General features: G+C 50.1%; 1 protein-coding gene across 1 annotated transcript in view; it reads left to right on the top strand.

Moving 5' to 3' along the window:
* LOC130199905 (membrane-associated guanylate kinase, WW and PDZ domain-containing protein 1-like) overlaps window positions 1–17500 on the top strand; it is a 57996-nt gene that overhangs the window by 11392 nt on the left and 29104 nt on the right. Inside the window, 1 exon segment of the mRNA XM_056423757.1 lies at window positions 4027–4143. Coding sequence (XP_056279732.1) covers window positions 4027–4143 — 117 coding nt within the window.

The raw sequence follows: 17500 nt of genomic DNA, 5'->3' as shown, positions 1-17500 counted from the left end.
GGGTAAACTGACGGATGGTGATGCCACCGGGGGGGGGGGGGGGGGACCGCGCTCTGCTTTAAACAAACTGTATTCTGAGCTTGTCCTCGACTTGCGCGCAGCACTTCCTGTCGGGCGGCGAGCACTTCCTGCCTCCCTTCCAGCCCGTCGGGTTCAGTGAGACGATCGCTCCTCTTCGCTCCTCTTCGCTCCTCTTCGCTCCTCTTTGCTCCTCTTCGCTCTCCGGTCCGACCCTCTGTCCCCGTCGCGCCGCTTCTGCTTACAGGAAGAAACCAAGATGGCGACGGCCGTAGTGCCGAACTGGAGGCTCCCAAAACCAAAGGGACGGGTACCGGGGAGTCCGGAAGACCGTCACAGACACACACACAGATACACACACACACACACACACACACAGATACACACACACACAGACACACACACAGATACACAGACACACACAGACACACACACTCAGATACACACAGACACAGACACACACACACAGATACATAGACACACACACACCTAGACATACACACAGATACACACACAGACACACACAGACACGCAAATACACAGGCACACACAGACAGAGATACACACATACACACAGATACACACACAGACACGCAAATACACAGGCACACACAGACAGAGATACACACACACAGAGACACACACACACACACAGATACAGACACACACATATGCATACACACACACATAGAAACACACACGCAAACACAAAGACAACCCCCACACACACACAGACACGCACACACACATAGACACACACACACACATAGACACACACACACACACACACACAAAGACACACAGACCCGTTTCGTGATGCTGTTATTTATTTTTTTAAGTGGTTTCTGTATCTCTTTATTCTCTGAAGGAGAGAAAGATTATATTATATTATATAAGATTATATTATATTGTATAAGATTATATAAGATTATATTAGATAAGATTATATACGATTATATTATATTATATACGATTATATTATATTATATAAGAATATATCCGTTTGTTTTTTGATGTCAGCAAATAAAAATGTTTCATGAAAAAGTAAAATGCATGAGGGGCCCACCGGGGGGTGGAGGCCTGTCAATGGATGAAGAAGTGGGCGGCGTCCTACGCTGTGTGAGGGAGGTGTGGGCGGGGCCGACGAGAAGCCACGCCCACAACACCTTCAAGTGTAACCTGCGTGTCCCTTCTCCCCCGTGACTTTACAGCACGCGATCTCACCTGTGCGTTTATGTAGCGTCGACCGAGCCGAGAGAAACTCCTCTGCTGTGGTGGGGGGTCCCCAGGAGCCACGCCCCCCCCCCCCCCCCTCGCTCGCCAGCTCTCCCAGACACGGATGGTATATCTGGAGACGGTTAAGCGGGCCTAAACGAGGCCCCGGCGTGAGAGACGGCTCCGGCCATCTGGCCCCATTGTGAGCGCTCGAAGTCGAGCCAGCGGCGTTAAGCTCCTCTGATTGGCTGACGCTGAGTGGGCCTGGGAAGTCCAGCCAATCAGAGACCCTTTTTCATCAATTACCCGCCCCCGGCTCTCTGAATGGAGCCGCCCGGTGACTGGATGACGTCCAGTTCAGGCTTCAGAGTGACATGTCTCAAACTATGTTTGACGGATCTTCCTAAAATTTTACGGAGAACTTGCTCGCTCCCAGAAGAAGAAGCAGAAGGACTTTGGGGATCACCGGACATATATATATTTTATATATATAATTATAGATAAATATGTATTTATATATAAATATATATACATCTATAGACATATTTATATGTATATATATAAATATGTGTATATAAATAAATATGTATTTATATATAAATACGTATATATGTGTAATTATATGTATATTTATATAAATATTAGTGCTGTGAAAAATAACGCGTTAACTCAGTTAATTCAATTACAGGTTTAACTAGTTTTTTTTTTTTTACGCATTTAACGCATGCGCAGAAAGAGCTTCCAATCCGTCTGTTGTTGGTCGTCGGGACGAAAGAAAGTCACTTGCAAAATGAGCTTCCAATCCACCACTTCAATCTGAACTCTGTCCGCTCTCATGCAGATGGTCTGTTCATCGGTAATGATCCTTCCGCAGGTTCACCTCCGGAAACCTTGTTACGACTTTTACTTCCTGTCGATCAGGGTCTCAACACGTCGATCGCGACCTGCCAGTCGATCGCGGCGTAGTGTCGGTAGATCGCATGACATTAAAGAGATTGGCCCGCCCCCTGACATGTTCACTAGAGCACGTCTTTGTTCTTTTATTAAACTAAACGTCTGTTGTTGATCGTATCTCCACAGCAGCATGTCATTTCTGTCTCTTCGCGTTGCGTTAACACTTATCGATCTCCGTCCTGCGCCACAGAGCTCCGTGCGCGCATCGGGACCGAGCAAAAGTCACTTGTCAATCTGTCCACCTGTCCGGGCCGGTGAGGTTTCAGCTTTGCAGCGGTGTCCCCGCCGTCCCTTTCATCACGGCCCAGTTCATGAAGAAAACCCACACAGTCAGTTTGCCTCAGCAGCTGCTAGAGGAAGACTAGAGGCCTTTAGATTGTATCATGGTGGAGTTAATGGTTGACAAACAAGAGAAAAATGTTCTGTTTAACCCTCCTGTTACCTTTACATTTACTAACATATTTTACCCTCGGGGTCAATTTGACCCCAGCAATTAAAACCTCAAGAAAATTATTAGAATTAATATTGCTTCCCAAGTTTAAGTGTGAGGTACTTTATGTTTGTTTGTTGACTACCTAAATAGCCCTTTAAATAAACAAAAAAGTTGATATTTCTTATATGTTTGACACAGTGAAAAACAGCCTGGGGTCAAATTGACCCCAAAGAACACCGACATTAAACATTGAATGGGGTCAAATTGACCCGAAAGGTAACAGGAGGGTTAAACATTCTGTTTAGGATGTCCTTCTGGTCACATTACATCTATTGCATCTGTCCATCCTGGAGAGGGATCCTCCTCTGTTTTCTCCTGAAGGTTTCTTCCCTTTTTTTCCCCCTGAAGGGTTATTTGGGAGTTTTTCCTGGTCCGATGTGAGGTTTTGGGGCAGGGATGTCTATGTGTACAGATTGTAAAGCACTCTGAGACAAATTTGTAATTTGTGAAATTGGGCTATACAAATAAACTGAATTGAATTGAATTGAAGATGTATTAATGTTCCATATGGAAGAAAACTGCTAAATAACTGCTGAGTTGCAGCACCATTGTAGATAAGAATGTATAAATGTATATATCCGTCTTTTGTCATAAATCTCTATGTTCTCACAAAATATACCGAGAATATCGGTAATATGTGATTAATCATGATTAATCCACAAAAACCTGTGATTAACCCTATTAAAAATTGTAATCGTTTCACAGCCCTAATAAATATATAAACATATGTATATATTGCTAATAAATGGTTAGACAGGTGAGCAGTGATGGCATGGTTCTCTATTGTAAACTGTATAATGCAAGTTTTTTATATAAATATTAAATATGTCTTTATAAATAAAAATACATATTTATACATGTATATATGTATTTATATGAATATTTAAATATATATATATATGTATTTATATGTATATTTATTTATATATGTATTTATATGTATATTTATTTCTATATGTATTTATATGTATATTTATATATATGCATTTATATGTATATTTATTTATATATGTATTTATATGTATATTTATTTATATATGTATTTATATGTATATTTATATATATAAATATGTATATATACATATGTATTCATATATATATACATATATATATATATAAATACATGTTGAGGTCCAATGCCTGTACTTCTGTGTAAATGTTTACGTTACATCCTACCTCCGTGGAATCACCTTTTCGGCTTATAAACCAAATATTTGTTATTTTTTTCTGATGTAACTTTATTTGGGTTCCAACAAATGATTTCACATGTTATTATTAATCTGGTTTCCCTGAAAGTGATAACATTATTATTTCCTGGCGGTTGACTCTCCGTCTCCTGCCTCCAGGTCACGACCTCACCAAGGACCTGAAGCTCTACCTGAGCCGGAGGGTCCGCCGGGCCTCGGCCGACCACCGGCTGCAGGAGAGCATCCGGGCCAACCTGTACCGCCACGCCACGCCCTGTGAGTAGAGCCACGCCATGGCGATGGTGACGATGATGATGGTGGTGATGATGGTGATGATGGTGGTGGTGTTGATGATGATGATGGTGATGGTGGTGTTGATGATGGTGATGGTGGTGTTGATGATGGTTATGATGTTCTGCCTCGTGTGTTGAACACGTCTCTCGGTGAATAAGGCGTTCTTCTTTGTTGACGTCAACAATAAACATTCTGAAACATTCATTTACCTCAGGGAGCATTCTCTCTCCTGACCACCAGGGGGCGACTCTTCTGGTTGTATAGAAGTCTATGCTTCATGTGTTAAAGCTGCATTCTCTTGTCTGACCACCAGGGGGCGACTCCTCTGGTTGTATAGAAGTTTATATAGTCTTCAATACAGCATGATGTTCCGGTCCCACGGTACGCTTTAGGGCGGGGCTTCCTTGTGAAATAAATAAAAAGGTCATCCGGAGGCTTCAGAACCGTAGTCCATAAAACCGGCGTGTGACGTTCAATGACCGCGGGCAAAACCTGTGACGAGGAATCACAACAGCTTAATTTTAAAGGGCCGGAACCCAGAAAGAGGGAAACACGCGGTCGAGATGTGAGCTACACGGCAAACAGGAGCCTTTCATCACAACAACCATTACCTCTGGCGCGAGTCGCTGCATGTGCTGGGAGTGACGCTAAGCCCCGCCCCCTTCGGAACGTAAATTGGCCAACGGAAAGCGCCGTTTCTATTTTTTTCTTTTCTTAACGTCAACACGAAGACTGTAAGAATACAAAAAGTCACAAAAGCAAATAAAAGTCCACAAAATATAAGTCACGAAATATAAAAGTTTAAAAAAAAGCAAAAGTCCCAAAAATAATAATCAATTTTTTTCGGGGGGGCGGAGCCTATTTCCATGATTTTTTTTTTTGCTTGTGTTTACAGCCGAATAATGACTTTAAAATAAACATTAAACTTTAATATTTGTGTGTAATCTGTTGACAATGAGAACAATTATGATTCACACAACACTGTTTACACCCCTCCTCTCTCTCTCTATCTTTCTGGCCCCCTCTTTCTCCCTTTTTATTGTTGACCTACTCTCACTGCCACCTCCTGTTTATTGTTTCTCCCTCTCTCTCCCCCTCTCTCTCTCCCTCTCTCTCTCTCTCACACACACACACACACACACACATGCAAATATCTTCCTCCTGCATGACGAGGCAGAAAGAAAAAAGCCAGTCAAATAAAAGCCACACTTCTCGGCCCTCTGTTTCCTTTGTCTCTCCCCCCCCCACACACACACACATACGAACACACACCCATGTGTTGCTCCCTCTTGTTTGACTCGAACAGGTGCCTTTCCCTCCACCACGGGTCGAGGTGTTTTTTCTCTCTCTCTCTCTCTCTCTCTCTCTCTGTGTGTGTGTGTGTGTATAGGACCCCCCTCCCCTCCTCCCTCCCCCTCTCCCCTATGTCAACCCCATTCTCCTCCCCTCTCCTTCATTGCTCCGCCGCTACAGATGGCCATTGTTATATTATGTGCGGCAAATGTCACCATTGATAGAGAAGTCTCTCTCTCTCTCTCCCTCCCCTCTCTCTCTCGTGGGATTCGTCTCCCCCTCCTCACGTCTACAGCTGCTGCCTCCGTAAAGGCGACGCAGGGTTATCTTCGGCGTTATCCCGGCGTTTGAGCCAGTGGGGAGAGGGGGAGGGGGGGGGGGGACGGGGACGAGAACCAATCCTCCCTCTCTCCCTCCCTCCCCCACCTGATCTCTCCCTCCTCCCCTCCTCCCCTCCTCTCCTCCCTCCCTCCTCCTCCTCTCCAGTGAGTGTCGGCGTCCCTGTGGCTCGGCGGTGACACGCTGCCTTCCTCTGTCACACTCTAGCTGCTCCCGCTGTCTCCATCTCTCTCTCTCTCTCCATCTCCCTCCCCTCCCCTCCTTCGCTGTCCTTCACTCCCTCGCTTCCTTGTTTTTCCACTCCACCGCCGATCTCGGGGAGAATCACACTGCCGGTGGAGGAGACGGGGTTTCTCTGTTTGCCGCTCGCACAAAGAAACGGATTTACGGCTCGATTCCCCGACGCCGCGTCCAGCAGAAGGCAAGTGGCAGCCACCGTGTTCTCTCTCTCCTTCTTCTCTCTCTCCTTCTTCTCTCTCTCTTCCTCTTTCATCACCCCTCTGTCACCGCCAACCCGAAGCCCGTGATGTATGCATGGCCGAGAGCGTGTTGTGTGTATGTGGTTGATGCTTTGTATATAGGCTAAGGGAATCAGGGGAGGTGGAGGGGGGGGGGGGTTGTACAGAGGAGGGGGTGAGAGAGGTGGGGGGGGACAGATGGCCAGTAGCCCGGGTGCTTTTTTTCTCTCCCTCCTTTGGGTTTTTCTAATTCACCCTGCAGGCTTTGTGTGAGGCCCACGAGTACACAGAGCTCCTTCACAAGAGATGGCTGCTCCCCTTAGCTGGGGGGGGGGGGGGGGTCTGTGTGTGAAGAACGGACAGGGTGAGGAGGAGGAGGAGGATGGAGTTCTGTAGAGGCAGAGCGAGCTTTTAATGGGAGGTTAGGAGAGAGGAGGGGGGGGGGGTCATCGGCCTCCAATGCATGGAGGTCAGGTCCAGATGCCGCTCAAACAAAAGGGGGGGGGGAGCGTGGCACTCGCCATTGTGTGTGTGTGTGTGTGTGTGTGTGTGTGTGTCGCTGCATTGCAGGGTGCTGCTGGGAGCCTCACGCTACAGACGGCCGGCGGCCTCGCCGGACGCTTCTACACCAGCATTTGTTATTTTTTTCGTACGTTTCGGCTCGTAGTTTATTTTTATTCATCGCGACCAAAATATATAAAACGTTGAGGGGGCCGGGCGTGTGTGTGTGTGTGTGTGTGTGTTGCCATATTTAGCGTATTAAAGACACAGTCACAAACTGGTGCCATTCAAATAAATCAGGCCAAACGGGACTTCCTCCTTCCTCCTCCGCCTGGGCCAGAGGGTGGAGGTTTGGAGGTGGTGATGGAGGGTGGAGGTGCAGGTGGCGTAGAAGAGTTGGACGTGGAGGGTTGGAGGTGGAGGCTGTGGAGGGGGAGGGTTGGAAGTGAAGGTGGAGGCTGTGGAGGTTTGGAGGTGAAGGTGGAGGCTGTGAAGGTGGAGGCTGTGGAGGTGGAGGCTGTGGAGGGTTGGAGGTGATGGCTGTGGAGGCTTTGGAGGTGGAGGCTGTGGAGGTGGAGGCTGTGGTCTCCCATGTTGTGTTTGTTGTCTCCTCTTCAAAGACATCTCGCTCTCCGAGAAGAAACCGTCACAACAACACAAGCTCTCTGCTTTCGGGGAGGTGAAGGTGGAGGTGGGGGTAGGGGGGCCTTGGGGAGGGGGGGTGGAGGTGGTGGGGGGGGGGGGTCTTGGGGGGTGGAGCAGAGACATGGAGCTCAGGGATCGTTGATTGAAGAGCAGGTGTGGCTTCACGTTGTGTTCAGACGGACGACGAGCACGTCTATTCTATCTGCGGTCATGGAGGTGATGATGATGGTGATGATGATGATGAAGATGGTGCTGATGATGGTGATTATGAAGATGGTGATGATGATGGTGATGATGGTGATGATGATGGTGATGATGATGATGATGATGATGATGAAGATGGTGGTGACGATGATGGTGCTGATGATGACGATGATGATGATGATGATGATGATGATGACCCTGGTCGGGGATCGAGGAAAAGGAATCGAGCCGAACAAAGATGCTCTGTTGCGATGGCGTCGTACTACATCACTGATCCGTGTGTGTGAGCGAGGGGCTCATGACGGTTCGGCAGTGCCGACACACACACACACACACACACACACACACACACACACACACACAAGCTGGAGCTCCCGGAGCCTCCGAGCAACATGTGCGATGACGCCAGAAGAATCTGTTCCCAGGGTTTTATTTGGTGTTAATCTGTAACTCTACCTCAGGGTTACGGGATTACGTGTTACCGGTTACGGGTTTATAGGGTTACGGGTTTATGGGGTTACGGGTTTATAGGGTTACGGGTTATAGGGTTACGGGTTTATGGGGTTACGGTTTATAGGGTTACGGGTTATAGGGTTACGGGTTTATGGGGTTACGGGTTTATAGGGTTACGGGTTATAGGGTTACGGGTTTATGGGGTTACGGGTTTATAGGGTTACGGGTTATAGGGTTACGGGTTTATGGGGTTACGGGTTTATAGGGTTACGGGTTATAGGGTTACAGGGTTTACGGGTTTATGGGTTCACGGGTTATAGGGTTCTGGGTTTATGGGGTTACGGGTTTATAGGGTTACGGGTTATAGGGTTACGGGTTTATGGGGTTACGGGTTTATAGGGTTACGGGTTATAGGGTTACGGGTTTATGGGGTTACGGGTTATAGGGTTACGGGTTTATGGGGTTACGGGTTATGGGGTTACGGGTTTATGGGGTTACGGGTTTATAGGGTTACGGGTTTATGGGGTTACGGGTTATAGGGTTACGGGTTTATGGGGTTACGGGTTTATGGGGTTACGGGTTTATAGGGTTACGGGTTTATGGGGTTACGGGTTATAGGGTTACGGGTTTATGGGGTTATGGGTTTATGGGGTTACGGGTTATAGGGTTACGGGTTTATGGGGTTATGGGTTTATGGGGTTACGGGTTTATAGGGTTACGGGTTTATGGGGTTACGGGTTATAGGGTTACGGGTTTATGGGGTTATGGGTTTATGGGGTTATGGGTTTATGGGGTTACGGGTTATAGGGTTACGGGTTTATGGGGTTACGGGTTTATGGGGTTACGGGTTATAGGGTTACGGGTTTATGGGTTTACGGGTTATAGGGTTACGGGTTTATAGGGTTCTGGGTTTATGGGGTTACGGGTTATAGGGTTACGGGTTTATGGGGTTACGGGTTATAGGGTTACGGGTTTATGGGGTTACAGGTTTATGGGGTTACGGGTTATAGGGTTACGGGTTTATGGGGTTTCGGGTTTATGGGGTTACGGGTTACCGTTAGACGAGAATATTGATACCACACACGTGTCATGATGCTAAGTGTGAAGCTAAAGCTAGCAGGCGGTTAGCTTAGCATAACGACAGGAAGCGAAGGGGAAACGGCTCAATGCGTTACATCTGTTTGCTGCTCGTTAAGCATTGTCGTCACTCCTCAGATTAACCCAGGGAGGATATGTGCTTTCAAGGTTTAAGGGTAGGCAGCCATGCTCGCCATTTCCCTCTGGTTCCTGTCATTATGCTAAACTAGGCTAATCTGCTGGCTGAAATTCCATATTCCTTTTTGCTTTCGATTTTCTCTTTCTATTAAGAGAAAGTGGAATACAGAACACCGTGAAATGATACCTGGAAGCGTTGACCAATTATTAAACTGCAAAAAGGCGATATTCACATTCCGGTATCGGCTAAATCTGGTGGAGCGTCACACCTGTAAATTCTGCATGAAGCTTCTCTGACATTGCAAAAGGATGCATTACAAAACTACTGAAATATGTGTAATAACCCAACACAACCTCACCACACTTATCATATGCAACATGTGACATATTATTACTAGCTGTCATTTAAATATGTATCCATAACTGTACACATTAGCTGTGTATTCTTTTGTATTTTTTCTTTCTTATTATAGTGTTATTACCTTCGCATTGAAAATGCCGGAAGGTTATGTTTTGATCGCCGTGTATTTATTTATTTATTTATTTATTTGTATGCGTGTTATTCGCAAAACTCAAAAAGTATTGAACCGAATCGCATGAAATTTGGTGGGATGATTGTTTATTATCCGGGGACCAGTTGATGAGATTTTGGGATCGATCGGGTCAAAGGTCAAAGGTCATGAACAGGTCAAAATCTTTCGCAGAACTCAAAAAGTATTGAACCGAATCGCATGAAATTTGGTGGGATGATTGGTTATTATCCGGGGACCATTTGATTAGATTTTGGGATCAATCGGGTCAAAGGTCAAGGTCAAGGTCATGGCACGATACCATAGCACGATACATTTTTGTCCAATTGGCATGCAACTAATGCCAAAATGTTCATAATTCAATGCCCAATCTTGTGATATGCGAAGGTATGCGCTCTACCGAGTGCCCATTCTAGTTTATAATGTGTTTACTGTTGATCTAGGGGCACACATGGCAAAATATAACCTTGAATATTGAACCAGGAGGTTCTGTCAGTGAGTCGGGCTTGTTGCTGAGATCGGACCGTGTGAATCCAAGCTGAACTCTGCAGGTCCTCGTCCCCTCAGGGCAGCTCCGGTGGGGGAGGGGGGGTGGAGGGGTGTTTGTGGTCAGGATGCCTGGCCAGTGGCCCACGTCCACGCAGGTGCAGGCCTGCGCGGCCGGGTGGAAGCCGGGCTCCTAATCTCTCAAAGTCCTAAATGAATTAAAGTCAAAGTGTAGTAAACAAATCCAGCCTGGCGGCGACCTCCAATCCTGAGGACTGAAGGAAGTGACTTAAACGTGCATATATATTTTATGACCAAAAATACAAATTTACAACTAATACAATATAAAATACTTCACAGAATTCACTACACTGGGCACAAAATGTTTAAAATGGGTTTCACTACAGATATCTGTCCACATTGCATGCAAAATACTCAGGATAGTTACATTCACGCCACCTGGCACTGCACACCAGTTCAACACTTTTGGAAACAAATAACTGAGTCACTGTCTGTTTTCCTGGGCTGCCTCATCCCATTATCCCCATCACTCTGTTTACTGGGAGACATCTCATCTATAAACCTGAGCAAAACAAACTGCAAAATACTTCTCGTGGCCCTAACTATCGCCAAGAAAACAATCCTCGTGAACTGGAAATCAAGGAATAACACACATATCTCACACTGGAAAAATTTAATGTCAGAATATATTTCAATGGAACAACTCACCTCATCTATCATTGACAATACAATAGAACACCACGACATCTGGTCATCATTCACTATATTTTTACAAACATGACACCACTCTTATTTATTAGTTAATTCATAAATGCACACAAACACACATATACACATGTACACATGCATCTGTCTTTCTTTCTTCTTCTCCTTCTAATTATTATTATGTTTGTTTAAAAAAAACAAAAAACGTGCATTCTCTCTGCCGACCAGCAGGGGGCAACCCCTCTGGTTGTATAGAAGCCTATGCTTCATGTGTTAACGCTGCATTCTCCCGCCTGGCCACCAGGGGGCGACTCATCTGGTTGTATATAAGTATATTTCCTTTATGTGTTAAAGCTGCATTCTCTCTCCTGACCACCAGGGGGCGACTCCTCTGGTTGTATAGAAGTCTACGCTTCATGTGTTAAAGCTGCATTCTCTCTCCTGACCACCAGGGGGCGACTCCTCTGGTTGTATAGAAGTCTATGCTTCATGTGTTAACGCTGCATTCTCTCGCCTGACCACCAGGGGGCGAGTCCTCTGGTTGTATAGAAGTCTATGAAAAGCCCAAAATGCTCCAGTCCCAAACCAACGGGTCACTACGTCCACTCCTTTTTTCTGATACTAAACCAAAAAACCCTCCTCATCACATCCTCGTTCCCTCTTTTACTCCCTTGTACCCTCCTCCCGTCTCCTCCTACATTCTACTTCCTACATCCTCCTTCCTACGCCCTCGTCCTGCTATCCTTCCTCCCCCCGGGAGAAGGTCTTCCCCGCCTGTTTATCAGGAGGCAGCATGTGTTGGGTAATGTCAAGCGTCTATATTTATGGCTTAGATAGGAGAAGAGAGAGGAAGGGAGGGAGGGAGGGAGAGTGGGCGGGGCTATGAGGGGGGGGGGCTGCAGCCATTGGCCCCAGACAGGAACTGGAGTGTGAACAGCTCACAATGCTTCAGCCTCTAAGCCGGCTGGACCTCTAATTTGCTGCTGCAGCTGCAAGAAGGAGCTCAGAGCCGCTGATGGCCGCTCGGATGTATTGATCCTCCTTTGAATATTCCTGTGGACTAAAGGAGGAGGAGGAGGAGGAGGAGGAGGAAGCCTCCTGGTTTCTGGGATCAGAGAGATAGACACACAGAGGCAGGTGGATTTATTATTTGAAAAGAGAGACAGTGAGAATCAATGAACCATGTTGTGTGTGCGTGTGTGTGCGTGTGTGTGTGTATATTTGTGTGTGTGTGTGTACGTTATCTCCTCTCAGCATTACTCTCTGTATTGAAAACTCCCTCCCACTTTTTTAAGATTTTGAAGTGGCGCTTCAGACTTCTCCTGCCCCCCCCCCCCCAAACCCATCCCTCCTCCTCCTCCTCCTCCCTCCATTCTTCTCCCCCCTATTGAAAGGCGAGAGCCGGGGGAGCAGCAGGAGAACAGCGGCTGGGACTCGGTTGTGTTGTGTGTGTGTGTGTGTGTCTGTGTGTGTGTGTGTGTCTTTGTGTATCTGTCTGTGTGTGTGTATGTGTGTGTCTAGACCAGTCTACATACCAGTCTACAGCCCACAGACCAGTCGACAGACCAGACCACAGACCAGACCACAGACCAGACCCCAGACCAGACCCCAGACCAGACCCCAGACCACAGACCAGACCCCAGACCAGACCCCAGACCAGACCCCAGACCACAGACCCCAGACCAGACCACAGACCAGACCCCAGACCACAGACCACAGACCAGACCCCAGACCAGACCACAGACCAGACCCCAGACCAGACCACAGACCAGACCACAGACCAGACCACAGACCAGACCACAGACCAGACCCCAGACCAGTCTACAGACCAGACCCCAGACCAGTCTACAGACCGGTGGTCCAGTGTATTTAGGTCCTACTCGGTAGACGAGCCTCAATCAATGCTGCTCCGCTAATTGGCTGAGAGGTCGCCCGATAAGCCCCGCCTCTCCTAAGCCCAGCCTCTCATAAGCCCCGCCTCTCCTATGCCCCCCCTCTCCTAACCCCCGCCTCTCATAAGCCCCGCCCTCTTGTTCGCTGTCTGTTAAAATTGTCTCAGGTCAGATGTTTGGCTGTGTGTGTCTGTGTTTTTGTGTTTGTGTGGGTCTGTGTTTGTGTGTGTGTGTCTGTGTTTGTGTGTGTGTGTCTGTGTTTGTGTGTGTGTGTGTCTCTGTGTGTGTGTGTGTCTGTTTGTGTGTGTGTCTGTGTTTGTGTGTCTCTGTTTGTGTGTGTGTGTCTGTGTGTGTGTGTGTGTTTGTGTGTCTTTGTGTCTGTCTTTGTGTGTGTCTGTGTGTGTCTGTGTGTGTGTCTCTGTGTTTGTGTGTGTGTCTGTGTGTTTGTGTGTCTGTGTGTGTGTCTCTGTGTGTGTGTGTGTGTGTGTGTGATGGAGGGTATCAGATGTCAGGCTGTCTGCCCCTCTGGCTCTTGTTAATACTCTGGAGGCGTCTCGCCCTCTTTCTCTCTCTCACCTGCTCTGTGGTTGTCTTTTACTGGGAGGGGGAGGGGCTTACTGAGAGAGAGAGAGCGAGAGAGAGAGATTATATTTTGAGGAAACATTCACTTTCTAATTCGCACAACAATTTTAACACACATCAACATAATTGCAGCACCAATCAGGACAGGAAGTGCTTCCAGGAAGTGCTTCCTGCCCTTCGTCCTGCAGGAGAAGTTCCTGTTCGATGACGCCGCTGGCTCAGCTCTTCCTCTTCAAAGAGTTCCTCAGCTCACCGAAGCCTCCTCATCCTCACTCTCGGCGTTGATGACCTTCCTGAGGTCACACAGGATCTTCTTCAGCCTGTAGAACTCCTCCTCCTCCTCCTCCTCCTCTCCTCCTCCTCCTCCTCTCCTCATCCTCCTCCTCCCTTCTTGGCCGTGTAGAAACAGGCAGAGATGAAGATCTTGTCTCTGTCTGGGAAGTGGTCTTCCATTTTCAATGCGTAAAAAAAGAAAAAGTCAATTTATGTCGGACCTTTGTGTCGATACGCAGCGCTTCAGGGTCCTCACAGCCTCGTGTCCTCACAGCCTCGTGTCCTCACAGCCTCGTGTACTCACAGCCTCGTGTCCTCACAGCCTCGTGTCCTCAGCCTCGTGTCCTCACAGCCTCGTGTCCTCACAGCCTCGTGTCCTCGCAGCCTTGTGTCCTCACAGCCTCGTGTCCTCACAGCCTCGTGTTCTCACAGCCTCGGGTCCTCACAGCCTCGTGTCCTCAGCCTCGTGTCCTCACAGCCTCGTGTCCTCACAGCCTCGTGTCCTCGCAGCCTCGTGTCCTCACAGCCTCGTGTCCTCGCAGCCTCGTGTCCTCAGGGCCTCGGGTCCTCACAGCCTCGTGTCCTCACATCCTCGTGTCCTCACAGCCTCGTGTCCTCGCAGCCTCGTGTCCTCACAGCCTCGTGTCCTCACAGCCTCGTGTCCTCACAGCCTCGGGTCCTCGCAGCCTCGTGTCCTCAGGGCCTCGGGTCCTCACAGCCTCGTGTCCTCACAGCCTCGTGTCCTCAGGGCCTCGTGTCCTCACAGCCTCGTGTCCTCAGGGCCTCGTGTCCTCACAGCCTCGTGTCCTCAGGGCCTCGTGTCCTCACAGCCTCGTGTCCTCACAGCCTCGTGTCCTCACAGCCTCGTTTCCTCACAGCCTCGTGTCCTCACAGCCTCGTGTCCTCACAGCCTCGTGTCCTCAGGGCCTCGTGTCCTCACGGCCTCGTGTCCTCGCAGCCTCGTGTCCTCAGGGCCTCGTGTCCTCACAGCCTCGTGTCCTCACAGCCTTGTGTCCTCGCAGCCTCGTTTCCTCACAGCCTTGTGTCCTCACAGCCTCGTTTCCTCACAGCCTCGCGTCCTCACAGCCTCGTGTCCTCACGGCCTCGTGTCCTCAGGGCCTCGTGTCCTCACAGCCTCGTGTCCTCACGGCCTCGGGTCCTCAGGGCCTCGTGTCCTCACAGCCTCGTGTCCTCACAGCCTTGTGTCCTCACAGCCTCGTTTCCTCACAGCCTCGCATCCTCACAGCCTCGTGTCCTCACGGCCTCGTGTCCTCAGGGCCTCGTGTCCTCACAGCCTCGTGTCCTCGCAGCCTCGTGTCCTCACAGCCTCGTGTCCTCACAGCCTCGTATCCTCACAGCCTTGTGTCCTCACAGCCTCGTGTCCTCAGGGCCTCGTGTCCTCAGGGCCTCGTGTCCTCACAGCCTCGTGTCCTCGCAGCCTCGTGTTCTCAGGGTCTCGTGTCCTCACAGCCTCGTGTCCTCACAGCCTTGTGTCCTCGCAGCCTCGTGTCCTCAGGGCCTCGGGTCCTCACAGCCTCGTGTCCTCACAGCCTCGTGTCCTCAGGGCCTCGTGTCCTCACAGCCTCGTGTCCTCACAGCCTCGTGTCCTCAGGGCCTCGTGTCCTCACAGCCTCGTGTCCTCACAGCCTCGTGTCCTCACAGCCTCGTTTCCTCACAGCCTTGTGTCCTCACAGCCTCGTTTCCTCACAGCCTCGCGTCCTCACAGCCTCATGTCCTCACGGCCTCGTGTCCTCAGGGCCTCGTGTCCTCACAGCCTCGTGTCCTCACGGCCTCGGGTCCTCAGGGCCTCGTGTCCTCACAGCCTCGTGTCCTCACAGCCTTGTGTCCTCACAGCCTCGTTTCCTCACAGCCTCGTGTCCTCACAGCCTCGTGTCCTCAGGGCCTCGTGTCCTCACAGCCTCGTGTCCTCGCAGCCTCGTGTCCTCGCAGCCTCGTGTCCTCACAGCCTCGTGTCCTCACAGCCTCGTGTCCTCACAGCCTCGTATCCTCACAGCCTTGTGTCCTCACAGCCTCGTGTCCTCAGGGCCTCGTGTCCTCACAGCCTCGTGTCCTCAGGGCCTCGTGTCCTCACAGCCTCGTGTCCTCGCAGCCTCGTGTCCTCAGGGTCTCGTGTCCTCACAGCCTCGTGTCCTCGCAGCCTCGTGTCCTCGCAGCCTCGTGTCCTCGCAGCCTCGTGTCCTCAGGGCCTCGTGACCTCGCAGCCTCGTGTCCTTGCAGCCTCGTGTCCTCACAGCCTTGTGTCCTCGCAGCCTCGTGTCCTCAGGGCCTCGTGTCCTCACGGCCTCGTGTCCTCAGGGCCTCGTGTCCTCGCAGCCTCGTGTCCTCAGGGTCTCGTGTCCTCACAGCCTCGTGTCCTCGCAGCCTCGTGTCCTCGCAGCCTCGTGTCCTCAGGGCCTCGTGTCCTCGCAGCCTCGTGTCCTTGCAGCCTCGTGTCCTCACAGCCTTGTGTCCTCACAGCCTCGTGTCCTCACAGCCTCGTGTCCTCAGGGCCTCGTGTCCTCACAGCCTCGTGTCCTCACAGCCTCGTGTCCTCGCAACCTCGTGTCCTCACAGCCTCGTGTCCTCACAGCCTCGTGTCCTCACAGCCTCGTGTCCTCGCAGCCTCGTGTCCTCAGGGCCTCGTGTCCTCGCAGCCTCGTGTCCTTGCAGCCTCGGGTCCTCACAGCCTCGTGTCCTCACAGCCTTGTGTCCTCGCAGCCTCGTGTCCTCAGGGCCTCGTGTCCTCGCAGCCTCGTGTCCTTGCAGCCTCGTGTCCTCACAGCCTCGTGTCCTCACAGCCTCGTGTCCTCACAGCCTCGTGTCCTCACAGCCTCGGGTCCTCGCAGCCTCGTTTCCTCACAGCCTCGTGTCCTCACAGCCTTGTGTCCTCGCAGCCTCGTGTCCTCAGGGCCTCGTTTCCTTGCAGCCTCGTTTCCTCACAGCCTCGTGTCCTCAGGGCCTCGTTTCCTCACAGCCTCGGGTCCTCGCAGCCTCGTGTCCTCAGGGCCTCGTTTCCTCGCAGCCTCGGGTCCTCGCAGCCTCGTTTCCTCACAGCCTCGTGTCCTCAGGGCCTCGTTTCCTCACAGCCTCGTTTCCTCACAGCCTCGTGTCCTCGGGTCCTCGCAGCCTCTGAAGCTCCATGTTTGGTTCTCATGCAAATCATGTTCAGCAAGCACTGAAACATCCGGGAATGCAAAACTCCTCTTGAGCCCTCGAGGATGCAGGTGGAAGGGAGGCGGCTCCTCTGGTTGTATAGAAGTCTATGCTTCATGTGTTGAAGCTGCATTCTCTCTCCTGACCACCAGGGGGCGACTCCTCTGGTTGTATAGAAGTCTATGCTTCATGTGTTGAAGCTGCATTCTCTCTCCTGACCACCAGGGGGCTCCTCTGGTTGTATAGAAGTTTATGCTTCATGTGTTGAAGCTGCATTCTCTCTCCTGACCACCAGGGGGCTCCTCTGGTTGTATAGAAGTCTACGCTTCATGTGTTAAAGCTGCATTCTCTCTCCTGACCACCAGGGGGCGGCTCCTCTGGTTGTATAGAAGTCTATACAAGTTGAAAGAGGCATTCGGTGTTCTGTAATGTATGCTTCTCTTTCATCTCCTCCTGGTCCTCCACATGCTGCCGTAAACGATCACTTAGATGATGATACAGCCATCTTGTTGTTGTTGTTGTTCTTCGCATTCTGAGCGGCAAATCCTGGGGCGACTGAAGTGCCTCATTCATCAGCTCATCTTTAAAG

Source organism: Pseudoliparis swirei, chromosome 9 (assembly GCF_029220125.1).
Source record: "Pseudoliparis swirei isolate HS2019 ecotype Mariana Trench chromosome 9, NWPU_hadal_v1, whole genome shotgun sequence".
In the NCBI taxonomy this organism is placed as follows: Eukaryota; Metazoa; Chordata; class Actinopteri; order Perciformes; family Liparidae; genus Pseudoliparis; species Pseudoliparis swirei.
This window is presented reverse-complemented; position numbering and strand designations above follow the sequence as displayed.